Source organism: Coloeus monedula, assembly GCF_965178545.1.
Source record: "Coloeus monedula genome assembly, chromosome: 1".
Lineage (NCBI taxonomy): Eukaryota > Metazoa > Chordata > Aves > Passeriformes > Corvidae > Coloeus > Coloeus monedula.
The window spans coordinates 154,649,858-154,662,389 of NC_138781.1; the positions used below are offsets into that span (position 1 = coordinate 154,649,858).

The following is a 12,532-nucleotide window of genomic DNA, read 5'->3' on the forward strand; positions in this document are numbered from 1 at the left end:
CCACATTGGCAAGGAAGTTGGGGGTGCAGAGGAGGTTGGGAAGAGACACAGCCAGGGTAGGTGACCCAAACTGACCAAAGGGATATTCCAGACCAGGTGACATCATGCTCAGTATATAAAGTGGGGGAACAAGAAAGAAGGGGGGACATTTGCAGTGATGGTGTTTGACTTCCCAAGTCACCTTTACATGTGATGGAGCCCTGCTCTCCTGGAGATGGCTGACCACCTGCCTGCCCATGGGAAGCAGGGAATTAATTCCTTGCTTTGCTTTTTTTCTGGGCAGTTTTTGCTTTCCCTATTAAACTGTCTTTATCTCCACCCATGAGTTTTCCAGCTTTTACCCTTCTGATTCTCTCCCCAGTCCCGCTGGTAAGGGAGTGAGTGAGTGGCTGCATGGGCCTTGGCTGCTGGCTGGGGTTACACCACAAAAACAACCTTGGGAGCTTATAAAACACACTCAGCATCACAAACATCCTCCAGAACAGAGGATCTTCTCTTTCTATCTTCTCTTCATTAATCCTAAATTTTAAATTATTTTAGACTGGTGTGGATATTGAAGACTGAGAGTGTGTAAATAAAATCTGTGAAATAATCACTCCATTTACCTGTGATCTTTAGCATGGAGCAAAATGTTAGTACCTGTGTGTCAGCTGCTTCAAGAGCTGTGTGAGAAGGACTACAGCTTTGCATCTCACTGTCAATGGCATCAGTAGTGGTCTGTAACTCACATACTTTGAGAGAAACAGCAGCCCACATTGCCTCCAGCCCCTGTTCTTATATAGGTGAGTATCACAAGTCACAGACAAAAATCAGGAATATTTCTTCTCCAGCTGGGACCTCAAAAGCAAGTTTACAATCTACTCTGGTTACTTTCTGTGCTATTGCTGGGAACATTGAAGCTTGGGGAATTGTAAAGCACATTTCCTTCTACACATCTTCCAAGCAAGCTTGCTGCAATGCTACCTTCCTTAAGCAGAAGTTCAGATGCCAGCATAGCTATGGAAAGCATCTTTCATACTCTCAGATCCATCTTCTGGCTTCCTGGTACTGATTACTTACCATCAAGCTGCTTGGATAACTCCTCTTGGATGAGTCTCCTCAAAGTCTCTAGAGATGGGGGTTCTCCCTAAAGAGTCAGAATCACAGGGATGAGACAAGATAATCACAGCCAAGGGATCAGACAGTGATAGGAACTTCCCAGATAGTGGGAACAGTTTTAAACTGAAAGAGGAAAGATTCAGATGTTGGGAAGAAATTCTTTACTGTGAGGGTGGCGAGGCACTGGAATGGTTTGCCCTGAGAAACTGCAGATACCCCAGCCTGGGAAGTGTTCAAGGCAAGTTGGGTGGGCTTTGGAGCAACCTGATATGGTGGGTGGCATCAATGCCTATGGTGGGGGGGTGGGGGGCAGTGCTTGGAACTAGATGAAATTTAATGTCCCTTCAACCCAAAACACTCTGTGGTTCTATGATGCGAAAACTAAGCCATCCACAAGGGGCTCAGCAGGTGCCATGTCATCACCCACAGCACACACAGGGCTGCAGGGTCTGCCTAAAAGAGGAATGTAAAGGGATTCAAAACAATCACAGAATCAATTACGCTGGAAAAGACCTCTGAGATCATAAAATCTAGCCTTTGACTGAACACCACCATGTCAAGTAAACTATGGCACTGAATGACACGTCCAGTCTTTCCTTAAACATCTCCAGAGACAGTGACTCCACCACTTCCCTGGGCAGCCCATTCCAATATTTAACTGCCCTTTCTGTGAAGAAATTCTTCCTAATGTCCAACTAAACCTCCCTGGCACAGATTGAGACTATGTCCTCTTCTCCTACCATTAGTTGTCTGGGAGAGGAGACTGATCCCCACATAGATAGATCCTCCTCTTAGGCAGTTACAGAGAGTAATAAAATCCCCCCTGAGCCTCCCCTCCTCTGAGCTGAACAAAGCCAGCACGCTCAGTCTTCACAGGAGTTGTGCTCCAGACCTTTCACCATCTCTGTTCCCTTCTCTAAAACTGCTCCAGAACCTCATGTCCTTCCTGAACTGGGGGGCCCAGAACTGGACACAGGATATGACGTGTGGCCCCCCCAGTGAACAGCACAGAGGGACAATCACCAGCCTGGTCCTGCTGGCCACACTATTGCTGACACAGAAGGCCAGGAGGCCACTGGCCTCCTTGCCCAGCTGGGCACATGCCAGCTCACATTTCACTGCCTTTGGCCAGCACCTCCAGGGCCTTTCCTGCTGGGCAGCTTTCCAGCCACTCTGCCCCCAGCCTGGAGCTCTGCAGGGCCTTGTTGGGACACGAGGGCAGGACCCCGGCCTTGCTCTTCATGATCCTCATCCCGCTGGCCTCACACCATCCAGCCAGCCTGTCCACATCCCCCTGCAGAGCCTTCCTACCCTGCAGGGCACCGACACCCGCACCCACCTTTGTGTCATCACAAATTTACTACTGAGGGTACGCTCCATGCCCTTGGCTACATCAGCAGGAAAGAAACTGAAAAGGACTGGGCCCAGGGGACAGCGCTACGGACCGGATGCCAACTGGATGCGGCACCATGCCCCAACTCCCCGGGCCTGGCCATCCCGACAGTTCTTAAGCCAGCAAAGAGTGCACCTGCCCAAGCCCTGGGCTGACGGGTTTTTCCGGGACTGCGCTGTGGGAGACGGACTCAAAGGCTATGCTCAAGTCCAGGGAGACTCCATCCACAGCTTTTCCCTCAGCTCTGAGGCGGGTCACGCGCTTCTCAAAGGACGTCAGGTTGCTCAGGCAGGACCTGCCTTTCCTAAACCCACGCTGGCTGGGCCTGATCCCTCAGTTCCCCTCTAAGGGCCGTGCGATCCCACTGACGACGATCTGCTCCAGAACCCTGCCGGGCCCCGAGGTCAGGCTGACAGGCCTGCAGTTCCCCTCATCCTCCCTCCGGCCCTTCTTGGGCGTCACAGTGGGACACCTGCAGTCATCCGGGGCCTCCCCGACTGGCCGGGAATGATGATAATAAAGGACGGGAGAGTGGCTTAGCGAGCTCTTCCGTGGCTCCCTCAGCACCCTTGGGAGACTCCAGGCCAGGCCCAGTGACTTGTCACTGTTTAAGTGGCTCCGTAGGTCACTAACAACTCCCTCCGGGATTGCAGGAGTCTGGCCTGTTCCCCGTCCCTGTGTGCCAGCTCAGCGGACTGCTTGTCCTCCAGATAACCCATCTGACTGTTGGAGGAGATGGAGGAAAAGAAAGAATTCCATAGCTCAGCCTTTTCCTCGTCCATTGTGACCATATTCCCCTCACCCCCGCATTGATTAAAGAAGGGCCATTTGCCTTGGCGCTGCTGCATTCCTAATCTTTTTAAACAAAGACTTCTAATTGTCTTTTACAGGGGTGGCCAGATTAAATTCAAACAGATTTTTTGCCCTCCTGATGATCTTTCTACCTGAGGTTGGGGTCAATAGCTTAGGCACATGGTGGGCTGGGTGGGAAAAGCACTTTGGCATGGTACAGGGCTTCTTTGGGGATGTTTAGAGGAGGAACATACAAGGTGGGACAAGAGACAGGTGCAGGTCACTGGGAGAAGAACAAGTGTAGGCAAAGTTGAGGGGCAAAGGCCTAACAAAGACCTTTGTAACCAGGGGCGGCTCCATGGAAACCGCCAGGCCTCTGGGACAAGGGGCGGCCGTGCCCACCAGGCCTTTGTGACCCGCGGTGGCATCGTGCCCAGAGGCCATTGTGACGTGGGTCCGTGTCATGTCCCTGGGCGCTCCAAATCCCTGCAGCGGTCACTCCCAGGAGAGCAGCTCTCTGAGGAGGCAGCAGCTTCTCTGGAGGCAGCAACTTCTCAGGAGGCAGCAGCTCCCCTGGGGGCTTGTGGCCAGCGTTTGGCAAAGCACCCTCAAGATGTCAAATCAGCAGCAGGCGAATGCTCACAGGCACCCCTGTGAGGGGCAGCCGCTGCTGTACAAGTGGCAACAGGTGAGGGAAAGGGATGGAGGGAGAGGCTGCACTTGCACCTGGGGAAAGCCCTGGGGCAGAGACAGCCAGGCCTGGCACCAGGCCTTGCTCTGCGGAGGGGCCAGCGCTGGCCTGGGCTAAGCACAGCAATGCCCCAGAGGCAGCGAGCGCAGCGGGGAACCCAGCCCAGCCTGGCTGCCGTGGCCAGCACCCGCCTCGGGGCCAGGGCCCCGGCTGGCCGGCACATGGGGGACACTGTTTCCGCACAGCCACCTCCATCCTGTGCCTCCTCCTGCTTCCCACAGGTGACCCAGAGGCAGCCACAGGAGGCACCACAGGTCACCTGGAAGACCGTCACACCCCTTCACATGGACAGACTGTTCCCCAGACCAGTCACCTCAGGGAGATCCCCAGGACTTGACACACAGGACAGCCTGGAGGGCGGGCACTCGCTGCCCCGCAGCGGCACAGTCCCACGGCCACGAACATTGTCCGTGTCAGACTTGCCACCTCTCCACGGCCCTCCATTGACAGTGACACGGCTCAGCCCTAAACTGCCAAGAGCAGCCTCGGCAAAGGTCAAGATGCCCCCTCTGCCAACAGCAGCAGCAGCCTCGGGGTCTTCTCCCAGAGGCAGAGCACGGTCCGGGGGCCCCATGGCCAGCGGCCACCGACAGCTTGTGCCACCTGCTCCATGGGGCACTATGGCTGCTGACAGGGCCTGGGAAACACCTTCCCCGGACAGCAGCCCTGCTGCTGAAGGACTCTGGCGCGGGTCAGCAGCAAGGCAGGGCCTTCGCCTGCCATCGGTGCAAACCACACACAAAGTGCAGGTCCGCACTGGGACCCAGCCAGCTTGGAAGCACCTGGGCCACTCTGAGACAGAGGAGCTCATCAAGGTGCAGGAGGGGCACGGTGGCAACACCTGCAGTGACCTGTTTAGAGAGCTCGCCCCGTATCTGCGTGAGAACAGGTCCGTCAGCTCCACCTCAAGCACTTCCAAGTGGCTGAGTGCCCGCCAAGGGGCGCAGGGAACGCGTCGGCCGGCCGAGCGAAGTGCGCGTCACAAGCAGCTGTGCCCAGAGGATGAGGACGCTTTGATGCAGCTTCTCCGTAAAAAGACAGAGCAGCTGGAGGAGCTGGAAGACAAAGTGTATGAAGAGAAGTTTAGAGCCATCTTCTCCTCCCTGGAAGACAAAGAAGGCCCCATGACGTCCAGCTGCGTCATCAGGGATCCAGGGAGTCCCACCCTGGAGCCAGCTGCAGGTCCCTCGGTGCCGCACGGCACCTGCAGCGTGACCAAAGACGCCACAGGAGAGACAGAAAGCTCCTCAGAGCTTGTGTCTCTTGACCAGCTGTTGGCCGACCTGTGCCCTGTCTCCGATGAATTGCTGTCTTGTGATGCTCTCGTCAAGGAGCTACTGGAAAAGTGGGAGGAAGAACAGCTCCCTGACAGAGAAGCGGCAGGAGAGAGGGACAGCGAGCCAGAGAGCGCCTTGTCTCTCCAGCCGCGAGACGAAAAAGAAGAGCCAGTGGCTTCTGCCCTGGACAGTTATCCGTGGGATGAGAGGAAAAGCCAGCCTCCCCCCACATCACAGCCTGAGGAGACATCAGGCTTCCCAACTTCTCCTTCATCTGGAGGCTCCTGTGAGGAGAGGGCAATTCGTAAGCCACCACAGCAAGCTGAACATGGCAAGCTGCTCTGCATGGGGACTGAGGACGTGTTAAAGGACCTTCTGCAGATCCAGACACAGCAGCTGGAGGAAGAGGATGATGACCAAACACATGGAGACCTGTTTGGAGACATCCTCTCCTTCCTGGACAAAGAAAGCCATCCCTGTGACGAGGGGCACAGCGAGCCTCTCCCCACGGCCCTGCACCAAGACACAAAGATGTTTGCGGTTTGTGCCTTGCCTGCTGAACCCGTGGACGAGGCCAACGAAACACGCATGGAGGCTGGCCAGGCCCAGGCCGCCCCTCCCCAGGAAAAGCCCTGCCGGACTGGGGCACCGGCAGGGGCTTGCCCGCTGCCTGTCCAGCCCCTGGCACGCAGTGGCCCTTCTCCCCCCGCTGGCATGGCCACTGTCCCGCGGCCCCCGGCCCCACGGCGATGGCGCTCCATCGTCAAGACGGCCCGGCGGGCTCTGCGCCAGCTCTTCTCTTTCAGCTGCCTCAGTAGGCGGCTGGAGGAGTGAGCCCCACTGCCAGCACCAGGACGATCCCCAAAGATGCCGGCTCACGCTGAGGACGCCCCGCTCCCAGGAGCAACGGCAGCTACCGGAGGCAACAGCACTGGAGAGGGAGACAAACACTGGAGGCACCGATGCATGCACGGGTGAATGGATGGATGGATGGTGCCCAAGGCAATCAGTTGCCAAAGGTAGGTCCTGCTGCCGGCCCCAGCCCCTCGCCCCCATGCCGACTGCCAGGCAGCCTGGTCAGGAGAGCTGCCTGAGGAAGGATTGCTGATCTGCCCTGGCCAACCCCACAGAAGCTGACTTTAGGCCCGGGCTGCATTGGGGGGGTGCATCCCCCCCTGCCCCCAGGCTGCATTAGGAGCTGAGAAATGCTCCTTGGGCCTCTGCATTGCAGGCAAAGGAAAGCCCATCCTCCTTTCACCTGGCAAATCGGAAAACGCTTCCCTGGTTTCCCTCGGCACAGACTGCAGAAAGGTGCTAACCCCGGATGAAAGCTCAAGCGTCCTCACCTCCACGAGAACCACCGGCACCCCCAGCGCAGAGAAGCGCGGGGTGACAAAGGACCGACGGGATGCTGCTGGAGCCAAGCATCTCGGACACTTCTTTTTGATCTCTTCCCCACCTCACCCCAGCCCTGCTCTTCCCCCACACCCTCCAACTCCCGATCTTCCCCTCCCCACCCAACCACCCTCTTCCCCGTCTTTGCTTCCCACCCTCCTCTTTCCTATGCCTTTCTATCTCTCCACCCCACATTTATTGTAAAATAAAATCCCTGCTGTTGACTTTGGTGGATTGTCCCCTTGGCACCGTAATTCAGGCACAGAGGTCTTCATTAATTGCATCTGAACAGGGGCACACATCTGCACACAGCACTTGAGCTGTGGCCTCCCCAGTGCCCAGCACAGAGGGACAATCACTGGCCCGGTCCTGCTGGCCACACTATTGCTGACACAGAATGCCAGGAGGCCACCGGCCTCCTTGCCCAGCTGGGCACACGCAGGCTCACGTTCGGCCGCCGTTGGCCAGCACCTCCAGGGCCTTTCCTGCTGGGCAGCTTTCCAGCCACTCTGCCCCCAGCCTGGAGCTCTGCAGGGCCTTGTTGGGACACGAGGGCAGGACCCCGGCCTTGCTCTTCATGAACCTCATCCCGCTGGCCTCACACCATCCAGCCAGCCTGTCCACATCCCCCTGCAGAGCCTTCCTACCCTGCAGGGCACCGACACCCGCACCCACCTTTGTGTCATCACAAATTTACTACTGAGGGTACGCTCCATGCCCTTGGCTACATCAGCAGGAAAGAAACTGAAAAGGACTGGGCCCAGGGGACACTGCTACTGACCGGATGCCAACTGGATGCGGCACCATGCCCCAACTCCCCGGGCCTGGCCATCCCGACAGTTCTTAAGCCAGCAAAGAGTGCACCTGCCCAAGCCCTGGGCTGACGGCTTTTCCGGGACTGTGCTGTGGGAGACGGAATCAAAGGCACCTCAATTTCCAGCTTCTAGTAAACTATGGGTTCGGTGGTTTAAGCAGGCAGCCTGGGCTGAGGGCACTAGTTGCAGCACTGTTTCCATCTCCATCCTTGAGAAAATCTCCTTCCTATGAATTCATAGGACAAGTAATAGAAATCACATCAGGACACATCGCTGCCCTACCAGATCACAGTGGAGATCGCATGTCCTTTTTCATCATTGCATGTTTCCTCACATAGAGATTTACATGTGCCCCCAGGGTACTAATGCTGGGTGTCTGTACTTGCTAAAACACTCATATTGGATGCATCCCCTGCCACCAGGCCTTATCTCAGGAAACAGAAGCCAGTTTAGCCAGTTTATGCATATGATACCTATTCTTCCAAACCAGTACAAGGTTTTGCCTGACTTCAGACTGTTGAAGGGAGACAGGGTATGTGGCTGCCTTGCCTTGGCCCCCTACCCAGCCCCCAAGGCACAGTATCTTTCATCTTTTCTCTTAGTCTTTTGTGCTGTTGCTGTTGTACAGTGGTAATAGCTGTAAAAACTCAAAGTAATGTGAACAACAACTCTAGATGATGCAACTAAAAATATTATGAAACCATTTTTGATGGGCGGAAGAATTTTTTCAATTGCGTCTTTCCAAGTAAATGATAAAAAAAAAAAAAAAGGCTTTAGGGTAGCCAGGCTCTTGCCTTTGCAAAAACTCAAATGAAAAAATGTAGCTACATTTAAACAAAAAAACATTTTCAAGCATCAAGAGCAAATGTTTTTCTCTGTAAATCAGAAAGTGAGATGCTCCACCTGAAATACACTTTTCATTTTTTTGGCTAAAATTATTCTTTGCATTTCTGTCAGTTTTGAAAATACTTCTGGTCAACCTGAAGACTGCCTTCTTTTGTGAACGAGCTGCTTGCAAAAGTGTTGCTTTTCCCTCACACTGTTTTAACATACAAGATGCAGTTTGTGTCCTCTATATTTACAAAAACCTAGTGAGCTCTTCTGAATCAGAAGTTTCTCTTCATTAAGAAAAGGAGATTTTATTAAATAGCTAAGTGACATTTCAGTTTTAATCAATAACATTGCTGATACAGAGTTGGTCTATTTGCTGCCTCCTTCCTGACACAAATTTTGCATGAGAAAAAGATGTGTCACTGGTGACAAAAGAAACAATTTTGTCATTAAGTACTAACTGTTTTTGATGGCTGTTAGTGTATATCCCAGTAAATAAACATAATTGTGGAGCATACTTTAAAGGCTTACAAATTATCTTTTCAAGTTTTAACCCTATTGTTTAAATTAAGTTTCCATATTCATCACTTGATTTCACACACAAAGAAATGCTTTGTCTAAAATTTAGCCAGCTTTTACGTCAGAGATTATTCTCTGTTTATTCTCCTCTGAGATATCTCAAATTCATTCTCAGGATGGGTGCAGTGGCTTCACTGCTATTGGTAGTTTTTCTCATTCTGCTACATACAACACCCTCAGGCATTCTCAGTAGTGAAATTGTTTCCCAACAGGGGGGAAAAAAAAAGAGGGAGAATATTAAACAGAAATAGTATTTCATGAATTCTGATGAGCTGACTCCTGGATTTCCAGGAATAGAGTGGTGACCTTTCCATGGCTCAGCATTTTGTCTCTCACAACAACCAGCAGCAAAGGAAGGTGTTAGTCCTCTCTATGAAGTGCTACACATTACTGCCCTTATAGAAAAATTTCTTTTTGGACTCTAATGCCATGGCCACCACCACAGGACCTGATTTAGGCATTTAAGGGTAAAAGGTGTCAGCAACTGGCCATGGGTCTGGATTACTCAGCTCCCCTGAAAGAGCAAGTCAACAACCCCACAAGCCTTCCCCAACTTCCATCCATGGAAGTGTCCAAGGCCAGGTTGGATGGAGCTTGGAGCAACATGGTCTAGTGGAAGGTGCCCCTGCCCATGGCAGGGGGTTGGAACTAAATGGTCTTTAAGGTTTCTTCTAATCCAAACCATTCTATGATTCCATGATTCCCTGAGATGTGCTATAGCTCTCCTTTATGGGTATCAAGAGCTAAAAGTGCTGCCTCCCCATTATAACACGCTCCTGCTCCAGTTTCTGTCAGCCTCAATGTACTCTGAGGCACTTCTCTGACCCCTGTGGCAGGAAAATTACTGTACAAAGCCTTTCTCTGGCAATCTTACCCTTGGTCCTGGAAATCCTGGCTGTCCCGGAGGACCAGGAGGTCCAACTTGCCCAGTGTCTCCTGGAGGTCCATGGGGACCCATCAGTCCTGGATGACCCTTATGACCAGGTATCCCGGGGTCACCTGGAGGTCCCTTTTCTCCTTGAGGGCCTTTTTCACCTTTGAAACCAGGCTCGCCCTAAGTGAAAAGAATGACATTACTACCACAAAATAAGAGGCAAACTTCTGATTTCTAAAGAGAGAAACACTCACAGCTGAGCTGGCAAAGTTACTGAGTACAATATCTGGTGCACTACAAATGATCCACAAATTATTACTGACAGAGAATGATTAAAGAGAGACCTGGGAGACTGGGAAGCACTGGCTTCACTTTTGAATGACCCCTACCCCCAGCCACTTACTCAAAATAGCTCTCTTTATTTTAATGTAATGAAGTAACTAGTTAAATTCTTTATCTTACCCTCTCTCCTTTGGAGCCAATTGCACCCTGTTTCCCTGGTGCACCCTGCAACAAAATAAAGGTAAACATAAAAAAACCATCCATAATGACAGTAAATAATGAACCAAACGGCTTTGTAATGACTCCTGTGACCTGAGGGAAATTTATTTTCATGACAGTCTGACAGTTTCCTGAGAGCTTTCCCTTTTGCTCTCAATTATCAACAATTGAAGGGAAAAAAAAAAAAAAAAAGCATGACAAGCAGGTTGAGGGAAGTGATTCTCCCCCTCCACTCCCCTTTAGTGAGACCCCACCTGAAGTGCTGTGTCCAGTTCTGGTGCCAGAATATAAGCAAGGACATGAATGTGTTGGAGCAAGTTCAGATAAGGTCACGAAGATGCTCAGAGGGCTGGAGCACCTCTGCTGTGGATTCAGGCTGAGAGAGCTGGGGTCGTTCAGCCTGAAGGACAGAAGGTTCTGAGCCCCTTCCAGTACTAAAAGGGGGCTTGTAAGAAAGATGGGGACAAACCTTTTTTCAGGGACTGTAGTGATAGGACAAGAGGAAACGGCTTCACAATCTGAGAGGGTAGAATATTTGGTAGAAATTTTTCACTAGGAGGGTGGTGAGGCACTGGAACAGGTTACCCAGAAAAGTTGTGAATGGTTCAAAGTCAGGTTGAATGGGGTTTCTGAGCAACTTGGTCGAGTGGAAGGTGTTTCTGCCCCGGGCAGGGTGGGTGGAAATAGGTGATATTTAAGATCCCTTCCAAGCCAAACCATTCTATGAAAAAAAACCCAACAATTTGTTGCAGCCCTAGTAACACCCTTGATGATTTTTTTCCCTGTGACACCAGCCCTGTATAGAAACAAATGGGAATTTAACTTACCTCTTTTCCAGAAGGACCTTTTTCTCCAGGTTCTCCCTAAGACATACAGAAGGTGAATTGAGCATTGCACTGGAGGAGTTGGAAGAAAGACTTCACCTAATAACTGCAAGTCTTGCTTTCTGTTAACAAGTTTTCTTCTACAAAGTAGCAGGTTTGCATGACTTGTCCTTATCCTACTGCTATTGGTTGTTCCTGGAGAGACACATCCTACTATTCGGAAAGCAATTTTTAGTGAATTTGCATCCCATGTAAGCATAAATAACAGGAAGTAATTTCTAACAAACCAGCTGAGGGCAGATGTTTCACTGAAAGTGTGTTCCTGCTTTCAATAAATTTTGTTCCTTTTTCTTACCAACACTTCCCAAAGCTTCATACACTTTATATGGTGTTGTTAAACTTAAGAAGCACCAGCATTATACCCATAAGAGTCTGAAGATGTAAATTAAATAAATTTTGTAGGTAGAAGTACCATCTTGTATTACACCAGCTGGAAAAACACATACAGAGGCAGTGATAAAGGAATTTTAAGCCTGAGTGCTCACCTGTTCTTTCATAACTATCTTAAATAATCTCAGTTTGAATAAGCACCCTCGTAAGACTTATTTATACATATTTATTTAAATTATTTTCTCTGCATTTTTAATGTGATAATTAGACAATGCAGTTTCCATTTTAGTATTTCAATGAAAAAAAAAGTCACTGCAGTCCTGAACTGCAGATAAAGCAAAATGAACATTAAGCTAGTTATTGCTGAAATTCTGGCCACTTTCCCATATTATAAATGGAAAAATTCATCTTTCTAAGTCTGTTTGCAATCAACACACATGATCATACCTATAACATGCATGCAGGTGATATTTCCCCCTGGAAACATAACATCTTCAGCTGTGTTAGCATCCATACACATATCCATGAGGAATGAAACTAATCAGAGATGTGTGATCCAAATTAGGCTGCATTAAACTTACTCGAGTTTTCCTTAGGGCCACTTCAGTTTTAAATGGCCACCATGTTTGCTGCTTAAAATTAATTGTCCAGAGAAATATTTCTTTCTCCTCTTTTCATCCCAAAGATCCCTTTCAATTATTAAAAAAATATTTAAAAATACAGAAGGAAAAAAGACCCACCCTGTGAAAGATTCAGATCTGCTAGAGCCACACAAAATATCTCATTTTTTTGTCACAACAGATCTAGAAATAAAAAAAAATTACCTAGCATTTATCTTTTCCATCCTTCCAGTGGAATTTAACATCTTTTACTCACCTTGAAAGGTCTAAAGATATTGGATTCTGAGGCTGTGATATTGTCATGTGTATAGGTTTATTATTTATTATTTTAGATCACTTCAGGAGATATAGGAATGCTTTAATTGCAATGTATCTCTGTTGCTGGCAACAAA

General features: G+C 50.3%; 1 protein-coding gene across 1 annotated transcript in view; it reads right to left on the reverse strand.

Moving 5' to 3' along the window:
* The window catches only part of COL22A1 (collagen type XXII alpha 1 chain), a gene marked incomplete at both ends in the record, with an annotated part of 202,859 nt that overhangs the window by 2,482 nt on the left and 187,845 nt on the right, over positions 1 to 12,532 (reverse strand). The window contains 4 exons of the mRNA XM_082293334.1: positions 1,060 to 1,126; positions 9,806 to 9,985; positions 10,268 to 10,312; positions 11,134 to 11,169. Of these exons, the coding sequence (XP_082149460.1) occupies positions 1,060 to 1,126; positions 9,806 to 9,985; positions 10,268 to 10,312; positions 11,134 to 11,169 (328 nt within the window). The remainder of the gene's footprint in view (positions 1 to 1,059; positions 1,127 to 9,805; positions 9,986 to 10,267; positions 10,313 to 11,133; positions 11,170 to 12,532) is intronic.